The 18,451-nt window shown below is 41.4% G+C and overlaps 1 protein-coding gene across 4 annotated transcripts in view; it reads left to right on the top strand.

The window, feature by feature from the left end:
• Positions 1 to 18,451, top strand: part of ADAMTS12 (ADAM metallopeptidase with thrombospondin type 1 motif 12) — a 248,924-nt gene that overhangs the window by 94,270 nt on the left and 136,203 nt on the right. For all 4 annotated transcript variants that reach the window (XM_061615943.1, XM_061615952.1, XM_061615934.1 and 1 more), the window contains one exon: positions 894 to 1,065. In XM_061615943.1, coding sequence (XP_061471927.1) covers positions 894 to 1,065 — 172 coding nt within the window. The remainder of the gene's footprint in view (positions 1 to 893; positions 1,066 to 18,451) is intronic.

Raw genomic sequence — 18,451 nt, 5'->3', positions numbered from 1 at the left:
CTGCTGAAAGAATTGCACTGGCTGCCTATTTGCTACCGGGCCAAGTTCAAGGTTCTAGTTTTGATGTACAAAGTGCTATACAGCTCGGGACCAGGATACCTGAAAGACTGTCTTATCCCTTATATACCCATTCGATCATTGCACTCTGCAGGTGGAGGCCTCCTGCAAATACCATCTTATCAAGCGATCTGTTCTGCACAACATAGGAAATGGACCTTTAGTGTGGCAGTACCTACCCTTTGGATTTCCCTCCCTTTAAATATTAGGCAGGTGCCATCTCTGTTATCTTTTCGGCTCCTATTGAAGACCTTCCCTTTCCAACAAGCCTTTTAAGCAGAAACCTTATCCCAGTCTGCATCTGTGTTGGAATTGCTTTTTAATACGTTTTTAAACCTTTTTTAAAAAAGATGTTTTGAAAGCTTTTTTAAAGGAATGTTTTTAAAGACGGTTTGTTTTAATTGTAAAGTATTTTAAAGTCTGTTTTTATGATATTTTAAAGTGTTTTTAGTGCTTTTGTTTGCCACCCTGGTCTCCTGCTGGGAGGAAAGGCGGGATATAAATCAAATAATAAATAAATAAAATAAAATACATAAAATTTGGTACCAAATCCAAATTTGGGCTCCTACTGGGAGGAAGGGCGGGATATAAATCTAATAAATAAATCTAATACATAACTACAATAAATTGGACTGAATTCTGACACATTCCTAGGTACAACCCATAACTTTTATGACCTGTCCTATTTTTCTGATTGTAAATTGTTTTAACTGACTTTAATATTGTATTTTTACATTGCTGTAACCATATGGTGGGAGCTTATGGTGAAGGATGGATAAGAAATGAACAACAGCAACATATCTATGTACGGTCTCTCTCTCTGTTTTTATTCTCAGACTGGATACTTCCATCTGCCTGATGGAGATTACCTCATTGAACCAGTGAAGAAATATCAGCTAGAAGATGGGGCATTTCCCCACATAGTCTACAGGGCAAACATCTTTCAGAAGGCTTTGCGGAAAAGGCGGGACACCTGGGCGAAGGAGGAACAGACTTGTGGGGTGAACGGTATACATTTAAATCATTTTTAAAACCCCTTTTGTTCAATAACCCACTCTTAAAGGTCTTGTATGGAGAGAAACTCCCCGCTCATGGCTGTTGCATGCAGCATCAGGCAGGCACACAATCAATTAAAAAGAAAAAGAACCATTTAAAAACTGTTGTATCTTCCCTCAGAGAATCCTAGGGATGGTAGTTTGGCAAGAATTGTGAGGCGCCACAGTGCTGTTTTATGAGGCTAAGACAATCAAAGTAGTTTTAGGTTGGCCTTCCAGATGTTGTTGGATTCCAGTTCCCATCAGCCCCTGCCTAGTATGGCCAATGATCAGGAATGATAGAAGTTGTGGTCCAACCACATCTGAAAGGTCATAAGGTCACCATCCTTGATACAGATATAAAATGAACCATAAGTGGGAGAAGATGCACCTGAAAGAAAGCTATCAGGTATAGCAATTTTTTGCTCTCGTTTTTGTAGTTTAGCGGTATAGTGGAAGGGAAATGCAGAGGAGTGCAGCTCATAGGTAATTATTTTTTTAGACCAGGATTACCAGGGTAATTCACAGGCCCTGCTTGTTCTGGCAAGTGAATGAGGTGATAAATAAAGGCTTTCAAGTATGTTTGTGACAGAAAGTCAGAGAATGAGGAAAATATTCAAGCAGAGGCTGGATGCTTCTTTCTTTTTCTTTGATGGGGTTCTTCCTTCACACTAGCAGTGAAAATGATAATACTTCTTTGCAAGATTTTTCACATTTCTAATGAAAAGTGAAAGGTTGCTTTTCAGCTGGCTGAAGATATTTTGTTAAAGTTCAGTGTGTTCTACAGGTTAATCCTGTGCAGTCAGAATTAAGTGCCACTGAGTTGAATGGAGCTTGTTCCCAGGAAACTGCATAGGATTACAGTCAGGCTGATCCTTATGAATGGGGTATTAAGCTATCTGCTGCTGCTCTTTGATCTCTCTCTTTGTAAATATATAGACTCTCTTTGGGGTTTGGCTATGGGAGCTGCCACAGTGAGCTCCTGCACTATAAAATGTGCCACTACACCAAGAGTATGGCCATAGGTCAGATTTCATTGGCCTCAGAGTCCTCTCCTGTCTGTCAGCTGCTCAATGAGGAACAGCTGAGAGGGAAAGGGGATTTGGTATTGTGCAAAGCATGCAATTGCAGCTCTTTCCTCTGTAATATCAAAGCAGAGGAGAAAATACCTCAGCAGAGAGGCAGACCTGATCCTTCAAGAAAAGGCAAAAAGCATTGATGCTTTTTGCGATTTCATGTAGGATGCCATTGCATTTTGGAGTTTGGGGATTAAGAATAACTCTAACACAAGGCTTGCAGTTCAGTTGTACAGTTATTTATTTTTGCTAGGCTTGCTGAGTCCCCCCCCTCCTTTGCACAGTCAGAATAGATAAAGGGTATTGCTTTTTTATAAACTCTGTGAAGAAAATGGTCAATGAAACTTGCATGGAGTTACTAAGAGCTAAATATATGCCTCTTTTTCCATGGAGAATAGCTTTGTCTGCCTGGGATTGTGTCTGTATATATATTCAGTGTGTGAATGTGTGTGGGTCTGGCCCCATCCACCAATGCATTCCACCAGGGTTGCTGTTATTTGTTAAGCTTATTAGTCTTTTGCTACCTAAAAGGCCTCCAAGTGACTAAAAGTGAAAACACAAACTTAGATACATTATATCACAGCAGAAAAATCAACCTCAAAAAGGTTAAGCACCCCTGCACTACACCATTGTTGACTATGCAGTTTGTGGTGATCCTCCTTATAGTGTTGTGTAAGTATCAACGGAATAGCAATCATCACAGTCCTGCTCTGTCCTGGAGTCCCAGACAAGCTGAATTAGCATGTTGGATGTGCCCAAATGCCTCTTCCTGGAAATGGCTTAAGAAATAAGAAATATACAGATCTATATGCAAGCTTTTTTAAAAAGGAGGCATCTAATAGTGCACAGCAGGCTTTTCTTTCTTTTCCTTAAAAAAACACAAAAACTGGAGATAATAACAAACATGCATACAACAAAGCCTGAAATGCTAGATTTTGTTGTGCAGGATGGGATAGGCAGCCCACAAACCATTGACCTTTGATGTCCTTTTGCTAACATTCTGAAAAGTTCATCTTACATTTCCTAAGATAATTATCTAGTTTTCATGGTTACTGGGGCCTGCTTTGAAACAACACTGTCAGAATGACTGAAGCATGGGAAATGAGGTTTGTAAAAAACCACATAAATTAATTTTTCCAAAACTCTTGTGTGGCTTAATCAGATTTGTTTCACATTTGAGAAGTTTCTGAACAAGAATATGCTAGGCACCATAAACTGTAGTTTGCTATCTCCCCCACCCATGACAGTGATATTAAAATGGAGTCAATGACTTGAAAGCTTAATACACACATGGCACAAATACTTCTATTGATGAAGGGCCAAACCACACAGTATATTACGTTACATTAAAAGTGTGATTTGCATGTCTTTCTTTCTTAGAATAGGATCCACAGAGAGTGGGCCGAGTGGAACCACAATGGATATGGAAGGGTATTAACCTTTTTTCTTGCACTACAAATTGTCCCTCAAGTTGCTGGCTGCCCTGGGAGGGAAGCTGCTATTGGTTTGTCCATAGCAGCTGGGGGAAGGACATTTTCATCAAAACCATAGTGCAGTGCAGAAGGGTTAAATCTGCCACTATAATTGCAGTTTTGATCCAGATTCTGACCGACCAACCCCCGCCACACAACCAGCAGCTTCTTTTTTCTTTAAGTCTAAATCATGCATTAATATAATGTGTAGCTTTCAGACTCTGTGATGTTTCAGCTGTGATGGCTGTTCTCAATGTGCACTATGCCACTCGTCAAATGAGGACTGTCTATATGTCAATTCAATCAAAGCAAAAAAGAAAAGAAAAGTTCCAGTGGTGTAAAAGGCAAGTGTTAGGTCTCATGCACTATTAGGGTTGCCAGGTTCAGGGCCTGAGACTGATCCTGTGTCTTTAGGAGAAGAGAAAGTCAGCCAAGTGCAGGTGTTCTTGCAACTCTGTAATGGGAAAAAACACAAGGTGGAATTCTCCCTTCCCCCTGCACAACTTTTAAAGATAAGGAAGGCCTCTTGGTTGCCAGGCCCGGCCTCCAAGAGGTCTTCTGTATATTTAAAAGTTGTGGAGGGGGGAGGGAGAATCTCACCTTGTGGTTTTCCCATTACAGAGTTGCAAGAACACCTGCACTTGGCTGACCTTCTCTTCTCCTAAAGATACAGGATCAGTCTCAGGCCATGGATCTGGCAACCCTATGCACTATCCAAGGCAAAAGGAAAGTGAAATGACATACAAGCCGACACTATGCCTGTATTTGAAGTATTACAACCACTAGACCCAGCCCAGCCATTTGGCAGAATGAGGCAGCTGCCTTAGCAGTAGATGCTGGAGGTCAGGGAGTGGCAGCAAAGCATTAGAGGAAACAGGTATGCCATGTGGCCTGTCCAACACCCACTGTGGTGGAGGATGCTGTCCTGTTACTAGTGCTGAACTGCCAGCCCAGTCAGCTTCTGTTCATGAAATGTGTTGGGTGCCATTTTGTCCTTCACCTCAAGCAGAAAAATGCCTTGGGCCAGCCTTGACTGGGTCTGAGTATATACCTTTGCATAAGTGTTGAAAGGAGCCAATGTAAGCTCTTGATATGAATGCTTCAAACTGTTTCTAAAACCAATCTGGGGATTTGGATTTTTCGTTCTACAAGACTACGAATGTGTTGCTGTACGGGCTTTATATTCACTATTAGGGTAAGTGTTTAGCTGTGGCATATTTAAACAAGGGCAAGTACTCTCTCATAATCTGAACAGTGTCCAATGGTGCCCCAGACAATGTTTTAAAATCTTAAGCATCTCTGTCTCAGGAATGCTGATTGTGCCTTTTCAGGAAACAAAAAGAGAGAGGGACAAAGCCTCAAAAGTGGAACTGGGAAAAGGTTTTATAAAGTGGCAAAATGTCCTTATAAAATAATGAGTTGCCCAACGTGCTTCTGCATCAGACTTCCTCAGGGCCACTGAAAGAACAGCATCTACATAAATAAATGAATAAGCCATATTGCAGATAATTATATCAATGTTCACTACTATATAGAACAAACTATGGTTTTTTAAATTAAAAATGTAAATGTACTGCCTTCAAGTCAATTCCGACTTATGGCAACCCTATGAACAGGGTTTTCATGGTAAGCAGTATTGAGATGAGTTTTACCATTGCCTTCCTCTGAGGCTAAGAGGCAGTGACTGTGAAAAAGAGATCCAGGCAGAGGAATCCCAGTTGGGGCTGAGGAAGAGTGGAGTGGCAGAACCACTGCCAGATCCCAAGCTCTTCCAACTTGCACCAACCAGGGCAGAACACAGGGGCTGTTCTTTCTTCCTTGTTGCTTTGCCAGCTGCAGGCTGGCATTGAGACCTTCAAGGGATACTTAGGATCCCGTGGACCCAAGCCACCAGCACCTAAGGATACAAGAAGGCATCATTTTCCATTCTGCCTTGTATCATCACATGCAGCACTGTTTCTTTTTCACTGCTGTTCATCTTCTGCCAAAAACTACATCACTCATCTTGCTGTTTGTTGTGGCAGAGTTATATGACTTACCTAATCAATTTAGTAAATTATGTTGTCATCACATTATTCCATACCATTCATTTCAGTGCAAAGGAAACAATGCAAATGAGGAAAAAAGTAATCAATTACTTAGTCATTTGCAGGCAGAAAGTAACAACAGTGAATATCAATCATATTCGCTGAATTGATTTCCATTTCCATTTTTGTTGGATTTCTCCAACATCCCTACCAGCACCCATGCTGCCCCTGAAATGCTGTATTTCTAGACTGGCGGCTTGCTACTGCTGACATGATCTGGAGTAGCGCCAGTGGTAGCTTTCTGTCCCACCCCTTTCAGGCATAGCTAGGGCTTCTACCATGATGGAATCCTCTCCCCCATCAGCAGTGCTCCTCTCCACCAGCAGAGGGTGGCAGTGAGGCACCTACAGTGGTGGTGTTAGGATTGTGCTTTTATACAACAAACCTCATTTAATTATAATACAAAGTGACATCAGTCACATCAGACTTACTGGTTTACACTGCAAAAATAAGTAAATATAATAAAAATAATAAATATCTCATTGGAATAATTATTACAATCATATACATCTCTTCATATGCATGAATCCCTAAAAGTATACATAATGGATAACAAGTATAATCTATCACATATATAAATTTAGATATAGATTTGATAAGTGATGTAATCTATGGGTTCTCTTGTTATGTGAAAAAAGGGGAGGGAATTAAGAAGATAAGGGCAGTAACAGTTAATATTACAAACACACCACAATCTACTTTTTAAATGCAGAAACAATACTAACTCATTGAAATACTTTTTAAAAACCACGAATACAGGTGTCCTATTAAGGCAATCTCTCTCAAAACTAACTGTGCTTTTCCAAGGTTTTACATATATTGAAACACACTGGTAAGCCAAAAACCTGTAAGCCAAAGTCTCATCAGGATCATGTCACTTCTACAACGCTTGATCTCTTCTTTTAGACTTTTTAATTTGGCAGGTATGGACACAGTTCACTCTGTGATGAACAGCAACAAGTATCATGGCAGTTTAACCCTAACAGATTATACAGCGATACTATGGTGGTGGATGAGGGAGAATTTGTGGAGGAGCAGCCACCATATGGCCCTGCTGGCTCATTGCAGCCAGGACAGAAGGTGGGGGTAGATTTATTCTTGCCCTGTCCTTTAACTCCCCCCCTTCTATGGGAGGGAATTAACTGTGCCAACTCTAGGCGTCTGTAGTTCAGGGCCCATTTGGTGGGTGGGTGTTTGCAGAACAAGGTGACTTGGGATCCTGCAGATCCACAGAGTTCCCCCCAAATGCCTCTTCTGTAGCCCCACAGAGTGCCACCAGTGGAATAACAACAGTGGTGGTGCTTTTCACTTCTCCATCAGGGAGGACTCCGCTGATGGAGAGGGAGGTCTACCATATTCTGTGGCCCCTCAAGTACCCTCCCATGGAGTATAAGATAGATCCTTTATTGAGGGCAAGAACTCACTTCCATTGAATCTTATGCCGTGATACATCTATTACTCTTTAATGAGATACTTTGCTGGTTTTGTTGGAACAGACTAACATGGCTACTCCCAAATTGCCTGTGATGAACAGATGATCATGCAAAGGGATGGAGTGGTATCATCTAGGTATAGTGGTAACATTTCATTGTCATTTGGATTGGAAGCAGACATAGCTCCCATACCCCCTTGCCATTAAAATAGGGAGATCAGTCTGGAGCATGCCTTCTAATCTAGAATCTCATCCTCTTGAGTGGGAAACTACATCAGGACTGGTAGTGACAGTGGAAGCATTCAAATGAACAGAAATGGGGAATCTGTGGCCCCATGGACATGGTTGGACACAGTGTTTCATGGCACAAACGTTCAGAATGCCTTAGAATAGTTTTAGAACAATGTGGAGCCTGTTTGGAAACACCCTTACTGTATTCAACCCAATCTTTCCTTCCCAGGTGTGAGAAAAACAAAAATGGATATTATTGTCCTACAACTCCTATCATTCCCGACAGTAGCCATGCTTGCTGGGGTTAATGGGAGTAAGAGTCCAAGAACAAATAGGTTCCCCATCCATGTCCTAGAAATTGTCCTGTATATCCAAGATAGTGCAGTCCATATAATAGATGATGTTCTATTTATTTATTTCAATTTATTTCGTTTATAGACGGCTTAATCACAAAAATTTCTAAACAATGAACATGAATACATCTAGGAAAGACTGAAGGTTATGGTGAGGTGCTTGGGAAGTGCTTCACAACTGTGCTTTGCAGGCAATGTCAATTGGCAATGCCTGCAAAGCCCCTAGACAAAGTCCCACCTTTCCCTGCTCCACACCTGACATCATATATGAAATAAGGTGTAGGGCAGGTGGATGTGGCCTGTCTGAAATGCCCTTGTGGGGCAAATGGGGAGGCCTGGCAGTCTGAATTAGGCCCATGAGCTGGAGAGTCCCCACCCCTCCAATAGGGCAAGAGAGCCCTTTAATCCACTTTAACTGCACAAAGTTCCGCTATGTACTTCAATCTCTCTTGCAAACTAGTAGTCGTTTGGAAACACCCAAGGTAAAGATTCTGTGTCTGTGTGTATATCCTGCACATGCTGTTTCTTTCTGTCTGTTGGCAGGAAAAGAGGCACAGGGCAAAAAAGGGAGAGAAGAAAACAGAGGGGGTAGCACTCATGGCACTCTCTCAAAATTCTAAATATGCCTGTAGGTCCAAGGGTTGGCAACCCCTTTATCTTTAAACCTGGCTTGGATAAGCCTTTCGAATAAAAGACTGTCCTCTATAAAGTAGAGTATGTGGCTATACTACGACAGGAGCATTCAAATTGCCATCAAAGGATGGCAGGAGCATTCAAGTTGTGTATGCAATAATATGTGGATCCATGATGGAGCATGTTTTTGGAGAATTGAGAGCTTTGCTCTGGTGTTATCTGCAGGGTGGTATAGCAAGACAGCCAATGTGGTGTTGTGGTTAGTAGGGATGGGATCCATTGGCCGGTGCCAGTTCAAAAGCATTCTGTCAACCTTACAGGCCGGTATCAATTCAAGTTTGTTCTTTGTCCACAAGCCGCTGCTTTTACTAATCCAAGGTTATTTTCTCTTGGGAAAAAAGAGATATTAATATTGATATTTTGAAAGGAAATATTTATATTCTAAAAAGAAATATTGATATTTTGAAAGGGTAAATTGAAGGAAATATCAGTAAAAATATTGATGTTATTATCAATATTTAGACACAGATTTTTTCCATTTCTGAAAATAGCTGCAGAAAATCATTACATAAAAATCTAATCACAACTATAGCAAATAACCAAATAAATGGAAAATTCGGTACCAAATCCAAATTGGGCGGAATTCTAGCATGTGATTAGAGTGTCAGACTGGGAACTGGGAGACCATAATTCAAATCCCAGCTCAGTCACAAAGCTCACTGGGTGATCTTGGGCCAGTCACTCTGTCTTAGCCGAACCTACCATGCAGGATTGTTGTGAGGATAACATGGGGGGGGGAGAAGAACCATGTACACCACCTTGACCTCCTTTGGGATATAAACATAATAAGACCCCCATAATAAGGCCACCCCATACCACACTTGAAGTCATAGCAAAAAAACCTAGCCACAATCTCAAAGACTTAATTGGCTGGGGAAAGTGGAAGAATGACTTGCATAGTTCAACACACTAGCTATTGTCTCTGCAATCTGGATATTATTATCCCGTATTTGATGTCATTTGTTCAAATGTAACTACTCTGTTATTGAAGGGAAAAATCACAAGGCACCAGTCACCCCTGTAAAAGAAAATAAGTACTTTACAGAAACTATTATAAAAGAAGTTGTTATCAGTGAGAAATGTTCTTCTGTGTTAAATGGGTTGATTCATATTTGTATGGTCCAAACTTGCCCTCTAATCAATCTCTAATAAAAATGAGTTGTCTGCACAAATTACTACTAGGCCTACACATTGTACGAACAACAATAAAATGCCCTTTGCAAGTGTCTAGATATGGGAAGGTGTTACAGTTCTGGCTTTTCTGGTTTGCTCAGTTATGTGCTGTCTGTAACTGTAGCCATGTTGCAAATTATTTTTTTAATGGGGAAGATGGGGAAGGAAGAGTTCAAGAACAGAGGTGAAAGTCAGCAAAGGCCATCTTTATAAGTGTTTTTAGATAATGTTGGGGATGTACAGTGCTTAAAAATGAAACTTGTTAATCTCTGGCTTGTAAAATATCGCAGATTACCTGTCAGGGATGTCTGATACAAGAATGAATTCAGAGACAGAAATTTCAGCACCATCACTTGCAGGATGAAACTTCTTTCCTTCCTCACCACCATACAATTCTCTCTTCTTCACTCATTACAAGTTGCTCAGCCTTGAGTCATTCGAATCTCTTGGGATCCAGGTGAGAGAGAGGGCTAGATGTGCACAGTCCCCTGAACCCCACATAATGGCCCAGCAGTCTGTTTGTGAGCCCCAAAATGGACAGTCAAAGGGGGAGGGAAAAAAACAGGGATCAGCCTGTCTGCATACAAGGCACTACATTCATGGTTCAGTGGATCTTGTTTGCTCTGGCAAGTGAATGTGTAGGAGAATTCTCTCTCCATTGGGATCTTTTGCTGGGGGTCCTTTAAATAAATTTGAAGACACAGGCTTGAAGCAAAAAGGTAGGCCTTTATTAAAAAAAAACAAGCATATGCATGGCCATATGCAGGGTCAGCCCCTCAGAAACATCCAGGAGAGACTGCAAAGAGGCACTGTGTGCAAGCTCCTTTTATAAAGTACAATTTCAGCATGTGACAATCATTTAACCAATCTCATCACAGTTCCTCCTCACGACAATCGTTCCAAACCAATCAGAAAGCATTAGCTAACTCCAGTGGTGATTCCAAGATTCTGTCCATATCATAAATATTACCATTGTCCTACTGTCTCTTCAAGACTAATGAATTTTGGTACTAGTTGGAACAGTTACTACTGTGAATGTTTTCAAGCATACCCAGTACATTCCTATATGCCATTGTTTCATTGTTTCAGTCAGGCTGACCCTGGAGAATATTTTGGACAAGTTCCCTGAGTTTAGTTTGGGAACTTAACTCAGGGTGTTCGTGAATGTATGAGCACCCCAGTTCTATTCCTTTGCCATACTTTCTCAGAAATCCCAGTTCCTTACTTATAAAATACATAGCTCATGAGAGGGGATTATTTAAGAAACTTGAGCTTCATCTTGAAGCCACACAGCAATCCCTACTGGTTAACCAGTATCCTTCAGCCTCAGAAATATAAAGAGGCAGGCAAGCAGGCCACCCCAGATGTACCTTTTTCTTTATGAAAACACACTTATAAAGTTGTAAAATATTATAACATTTCACTATTTCTCTTCATTAAAACTTCCAATACGTTTCATAATTTCCCCCCTAGGTGGAGTTCTTGTGTTACCCAAGAATCAAACATTGGCAATCCCTACTTATTACATCAATCACAACTTCTCTCACTCCTTGATTCTGAACAATAAGTAATTAATCTCCAGTCTAGTCAAGTACCAGTCGGTTTGCCAAGAAAACAGGAGATCGGTGTGACCTGTTGCCATCGCAACCAATTTTTGCTGTTAGCTTGAATAAAATGCTAAGATTCTGTTTTCTCTATAAGCATGGACTCAGGGCCACACTAGGCCTGCAATTCAATACTTAATTCTTTATGATTATAAAACATATACCCCCTTTTAATAGTTATGATCATACATGTATGGATATATAAAATTCCCCATTAAATGAAGTGCTAATGAAATTTTCAAGCATTTTGTGATAGAGTAGCATAGAACAGTGGTTCCCAAACCTTTTTTCCCATGAAAATTGCCGAGGGTCTTGGCCAACCACTTAATGATTGTTTTGCTTGTTGTTGCAGTTGTAATGGGCTGTGCTAAATGCTGTATGATCTTTTAATTATATTTTTATAGCTTCTTTTATTTCTTCTATATATTATTTTATTGAATTATAATAATATACAATGTAAGAAATAGAAGAGGCAATAAAACAATGAAAAATCAATATGAGCACTTAATAAGATGGATGTGCCATTTCCTGTCTTTAAGCACAAATCCACAGACAGGCGATGTTCCACCTGAATGAAGCTTGCGGACCACTGGTGGTCCATGCACTACAGTATGGGAACCCTTGGCATAGAGGAAGTCAGAGAATGAGGAAAATAAACAATAATCCTTTTCTTTGATGGGGTTCCTACTTCCGGCTAGCAGTTTAATAATAACACTTCTCAGCAGGGTTGTTTTCATTTCTAGTTAAAGGTCAAAGATTGAATTTCAGTTGGCTGACAATCTTCCCTGGGGTCTAGAATGTTTTCCAAGCTGAACCCGTGCACTCTGAAGAAAGCACCACTGAGATGAGTGGAGTTAGTTCTGGGAAACTATCCATAGGATTACAGTCATGCTAATCTAACAAGTGGAGTATTGTGCTATGAACTGCTGCTGTTTGATGTCCATGTGTTTGTAGAGATGAAGGAGGAATCCACTGTAAATGGATTTATATTTATTTATTTATTGTTTGATTTATATCCCGCCCTTCCTCCCAGCAGGAGCCCAGGGCGGCAAACAGAAATGCTAAAAACACTTTAAAACATCTTAAAAAGACCTTAAAATACATTAAAACAAAACAATGTTAAAAAAATTTTTTTTAAAAAGCTTTAAAAACATTTTTTTAAAAAAAGGGTTAAAACATATTATTAAAGAAACCATATTAAAAGCAATTCTAACACAGACGCAGACTGAGATAGGTCTCAACTTAAAAGGCTTGTTGAAAGAGGAAAGTCTTCAAAAGGTGCTGAAAAGATAGCAGAGATGGCGCCTGCCTAACATTTATACACAGAATATGGCAGTTCCAACCCAATAGAGCCTTGCTGGCATTGGAGCACCTTTTGCATTGAGTGCCCGTTTATGTCCAAGCTGCTCATGCATTGTCAGGGTCCCTTGTCCCTGCAAAAAAACCCAAACTAATTATGTGCAAAATTATATGCAAAAATACATATATGTATAATGCAGATAAAAGAATCAATTCCCAGGCTGTACTATAATTCTGTAGCATACTTTTAAGTGAATACATATATGTTTTTGTAGTTGGATGCATGGTTATACATATCTTTTTATGTGCTGGCTACTTCGGAAACCTGGAGTACAGATGTGTATAGTATGCATATAATATGATGTTATAAATACATATAATATGCGAGATTTGTTCATATTTTTAGTAGAATGTTGGGGAGAACTTCTTGTTGAGTTTAAGGAGTGAGATGGGCATTAGAAAAAATGTGCAAATAAGCTTGACATTGAGATTTTCAGAAAATTCGATCCCTATATTTGTGTGTGTGTGTGCACGCATCAGTACTTATGTGAGTATGGGTTTGAACTTACCTTGGGAGCAAGGCCATGGGCTCTGCTTGGGGGCATGGCTTTGGGGGCTATCACTATGAGCTTCTGCACTTCAAGGTTTACCACTGTACTGTTGTGGGTTAAAGCATTCTCATGACTCCTTATCTTTTCCTGGAATCTTTTGCTTGTGCACTCAGAGAGCTTCCAAAAGCATCACCCTCATTCCTAGGCTGGCTGCCTGGCTTTTAAATACTTTACAGCAGGCTTTGTACTGGCCTCACCCTCTCCCTCAGTGTGAGAGACATCTAGGCCTTACACTGTTGGAGGCAGCTTCCCTGTTGCTTAGGCAACGGGCTGAGACACCCAATCTGCTGCCATGTTGCTTTTCTTTAGACAAAGCCAGCAGCCTTGGCTCACCAATCTCTTTGGTCAGTGCTGGGTACCTGATCCTGGACACCTTCAAGGAAAGAAATAGTACAGATAATAATTAAAGTCTGAGAGTTCACTATGGCATACGCAAAACCGCAGTTCCTAAGAAAACTTAGTTGGGAACGATTATCATTGAATTAATAAGAGATGTTTTAAAAACAAAGAACAAACAGCTTGTCAATGGCCAGCTACTGAGTTCCGTGGTGAAGGAATGAGATTTGAGCTACAAATGGCTCTGGCTTGGGGTTCATACTCTTATGCCACATCTGTACTGTACATTTCAAGAACTATTATACCACTTTGACAGTCATGGCTTTCCCCCAAAAATCCTGGGAAGTGGAGTTTAAGAGTACAGTAGGGCCCCGCTCATACAGTGGGTTACGTTCCGGACCCCCGCTGTAAAACAAAAACCGCTGTAAAGCGGATCCCATTGACTTACATTGACCAAAATGGCGCCAGGTGGCAAAAATCCACCGTAAAAGCGGAACAAGCGCTGTAAAGTGGGGCCTTTCTACAATTCACAACCGCTGTATTAGCGGAACGCTGTAAAGCGAAGCGCTGTAAAGTGGGGCCCTACTGTACTGAGAGTTGTTAGGATCCCTCTATTCCCCTCACAGAGGCACTGTTCCCAGAGCTCTCTGGGAAGAGGGATTGATTATTAAATCACTCTGGGAATTCTAGTTCTGTGAGGGGAATAGGGGTCCCTTCTCAGAACCCTTCATAAGCTACACTTCCCAGGATTCTTTGAGGGAAGTCATGACTGTTAAAAGTAGTATAAGAGTGGAATAAATGTATGGTGTACAGCTATTACTTCACCATGTCTGTTAAACCAGATTGGAAACAGATTTAAATTTGTAGTTCAGATACACCTCACCTTCTTACATCTAAGGGCAACAGCCTGCCCACTGCGCTACCCTGGGCTCAGAGGATCCACAGCAAATCATGCCTCAGATTCATGAATATTTTAAAAAAAATATTCTCCTACTATTACGTGATCTAAAAAACCCTCTTAATCCTAGTTGTCCTGAAGTTGGAAGTGAACCAAATCTGCAGCATACAGGACACACTATTCTTTTAAAAACAGTTTCCCCCTGATTAAGACTCCCCAGCTCCATTGGGTCAAATTCCTTCTGAATTTAGTCATGGACACAATTTGCCAACACTAGCTGTTTCTCTTTAATTACTTGGGGGAATGGAAGTTCTCCTGTCACTCTCGGCAGCTGTGCTGGACTTTCTTTTTTCTTTTTTAAAAGTTCTATTGCCAAGATAAATGTTTAACGTTACAAACTCTGGTCTGTGCAGTCTCACTTGGAAGGAAAAGTGATGGTCATCACCAGCTGCAAGATCCTCAGTAAGGGTGCATATTTATCCTAGTCTCAATTCCCAGACAAGTTTGTAGGAATCTTTTCACTCAACAGGAATGGGGTCAAGTCCCAGAGCCCTAGGGCAGAGGTGAGGAACCAAGGGGCATATGCATCCCCGCAGGTCCCTCTGTCTAGCCCTTAGAACTCTCTCCAGGTCCCAGCCACCTCCTCTCTCCCCAGGCCATGTTCCTCACAGGACTTGCTTCACACCCTCTGTTATGAGCCCCATGGAATGTTCCTGGAGTGAAGATGATGGTGAAGAAGAGGAAAATAGAGGAAAGGACCTAGAGGAGGGTCCTAGCAACTTGCATCCAAGAAGTGCTGAGACAGAAGGCTTCAGCACTTTGGCCAGTGACAGCTTCTCCCCCTTAGCTCCAGTTACAACAGAGGGAGTGCTGGCTGATCCAGCCCCAGCCCTTTCTCCTCCCCTCTATCCCCCCTCTTTGCCCCAGATGCTGCCACTAGCACCTCCTCTAGAGGAGGAGGATTTCGATGAGGGGCCACCTCTGCTGTTGCCCCAGACATGCAGACAACTGCACTGGCAGGCTCAGCTGGCCCCCACATTTCCAATTAGGAGTGCTTGCGTGTGCACACGCTCCAGTTCTGTGACACCTTCCTCACACAAGTAGAGCCCACCCAAACCTACTTAAGGTTGTAAGGGGGGTGTCTAAGTGTTGCGACAATGTCTTAGCTTTGCGTAGTTATCCTAGTTATGCTGTGTAGAGATGGAGAATCTTGTGTGATCTGTAAGCTGATCCATGAAGTGCTCTAAACTGAAGTTCTTCATTATATATACTGGAGAAAAATACACCAACAGTTCTGAGTCTGATTCCAATGGGCTTGGTCAGGGCACCCTCAAGTGTTTTTGCCTGGCTGGAATGAGTCCTTGAACTTTGATGTTTCCTGCTTGCCTAGATGGAGGATAGAGTGTGAGGGTGTGTAAAAACTAGCCTACTGAACAAAGATAAAATCAACATTCATTGCTCCACCCATTTTTGCCTCTGGCTCTGCCCACCACTAGCATGTACTTTCTGGAAGCTTGCCCAGAAAGGGGATTCAGATTTCCCACCCTGCATTAGGATATCCACACACATATATATATGTCCCTTTTTCCTAGACTTCTATCACTGAAGCACATTGGAGGCATACTTCACTCTTACATTCCTAATATGCCAACATTTAAGTTTACCAGTGTAAAAATTACTCAGCTTCAGTAGAGATAATCTCATGTGCTTCTGCATAAGCAGTATCCAGGTTGAGCTAGGGGCAGCAATCTGGGGTGAGCCAGGAGCTGAGAACCAGAAGCTGTGGGACAAGTCAGTAGTCAAGAGACAGGAGCAAACCAAGAGGCAAGGTCAAGGAACAAGCCAGGACTGAAGGACAAACCAAGAGGCAGAGCCTAGGAGCAAGCCAGGAGTCAGGACTGAAGAGTGAGTCAGAACCAAAAAACAACCCAGGTTACAGAAACACAACAATGCTCAGGAAGTCTTGGGTGCTCCAGCAAGGGTTATCTGGAACAGGAAATCTTTTCTACTCCTTCCTGCCAAGAAGGAAGTGGCCAGCCTGGGTGGGCAGAGTGAGTCCATGGCCTGAAGGAACTTCACAGAGAAGGCTGCCAACTGCAGTTCATGGGGCAGCCACGCACAGTGACTCATGCAGACATAGAATGGGCTTTTTTGCCTGCCCACCCTCTCCCTGAGGATATAAAAGATAATGGGGAAAATAACAGACAGAGAGTGCAGCGAGAGACAAAGAGCAGGAAGGATGAATGGGGGCAGTTTATGCTTTTCCCAATCCACTTATCAGCTTATCTGATAGAGGACAGTTTTACTGGTCATATACAATTAAAAGAAAAAGAAAAAGATCAGAGCACCACGCACACACATTCCAGACCTCGATTTGGATATTGTTGCCCTTGGATCCAGTCTAGCTATGAGATCATCCAGTTGTGGTAATCTGTGGGTTAATCTCCTTTTCTGTAGGCGATGCAGTGCATTTTTTCTTTTAGTATACTCACCAGTATGGAGTACCCCCCCACACTTTTTTGTTTCCCGTGGCAGCCATTTTGTGCTGGCACCCATGGCACTTTTATCAAGGTATGAGTATATTGGAACCTCATTTCTTACAACAACAACAAAAGCACCAAAGAGGTGTATCAGAGTTGTTTTATTATATATTTGTATAAATGAGTTCCTAGCAGAAGGCTGTGTCTGGTTTGCGTTCTGCATCTTCTTTGTAAGCTAAGGCCAGTGCGCATAATGTTTGGTGGCAAAGATAAAAGATTTCTACTACTTCTTAAGTCTCAGCACCACAGGGCCATTGCGCTAAGTGGGGAGCCTAGGCAAATTCCAGCACAAGCATAGGCTAGGGTTAGCCCAGTCTAGTTGTGTTGTAGGTTGGTAGGGTGGCCACTTCTCCATTGCCAAAAACGAGGACAAAGGGGCAGGCTCAGATATATAGATGCTCATTGATATGTAGAGTCAAGTCAGTTTATTTATTATGGTCACAGACCAGCAAAATTCAATACAAATAACAGAAATACAATTAAAAACCAAGTACAAATTATATAATTCCTTCACTCAAGAAACCAAGGTTTCTTTTCCCCCTGATCTGCATCATCAGAAAAACCTTGCAACTCTTTCATTAACAAGAGGTGACACATTCCTTAGACAAAACAGCACTGAATTCACAAGAGATCTTCCTGGAAAATCTCTTAATAGGGGGGAGAATTAACCATCCTCTACATTCACTATGTAGTTTACAGTGTAGAAGAACATGTCCAATAGAATCTACCGCTCCAGCTCTCAACAGACATATACACTCATTAACTGGGGTCTTATTAAACTGTTTTTTAAACAGTGCTGATGGCAGCACATTGAAGCAAGCAAGAGTGAATGTCTCCTATACTTTGGGATGGTTAATGTGCACAGATGTGAAGCTGCAGTGATTCCATAATCACCAGGGTTATTCTAAAGTAATGCAGAACAAAAATTATTGGCAGCAATTTTCAGCTGTGGTAAATCTCAGTCTACTAATCTTTGAACAACAAGAAAACTGGGCCTTCTTTAACCCATCATTGCCTAAAACCTTGGGAGAAAAGCCCAGCCTAAATATCTTCTTCATCACTTTCATCCAATGACTAACAAAAGAGTCTGAGAGCAACAAGAAAAGATAATTACACGGAACTGCTAAGAAACGTAAGTGTAACCACTCTTCGAGGGCATCGCTCCAAGCTTCACATTCAGCTGATCGAATACCCACTTCCAGATAAATAGCTGCGTTTCCCACATGGGATATGTAGAGATGAAAATGTAGAAAAAATTACTATAACTTATAAAGAAATACCTTACATCTCACCATAGTGGGGAAGACTGTGATGAGATCACCTAGTGGGGGAGACTGTGGTCAAATGACCTGTGCCTCTACTGAGTCTGCTGTCCAGGTGCTGACACTGGTATATAGAGCCCTAAATTGACATTTGGCAGGTAACTTCACTTTAATGTTTTTGGTGCCTGCTAAAAACTTGTTTGTTTATAAGCCTACTCTACCCAGATATGTCAAGCTGATATGTGTTTGAATATGTAATTTTATTTTATCATGTATATTTAAAGTTGTTTTTT

This window comes from Rhineura floridana, chromosome 1, assembly GCF_030035675.1.
Source record: "Rhineura floridana isolate rRhiFlo1 chromosome 1, rRhiFlo1.hap2, whole genome shotgun sequence".
NCBI lineage: Eukaryota > Metazoa > Chordata > Lepidosauria > Squamata > Rhineuridae > Rhineura > Rhineura floridana.
This window is presented reverse-complemented; position numbering and strand designations above follow the sequence as displayed.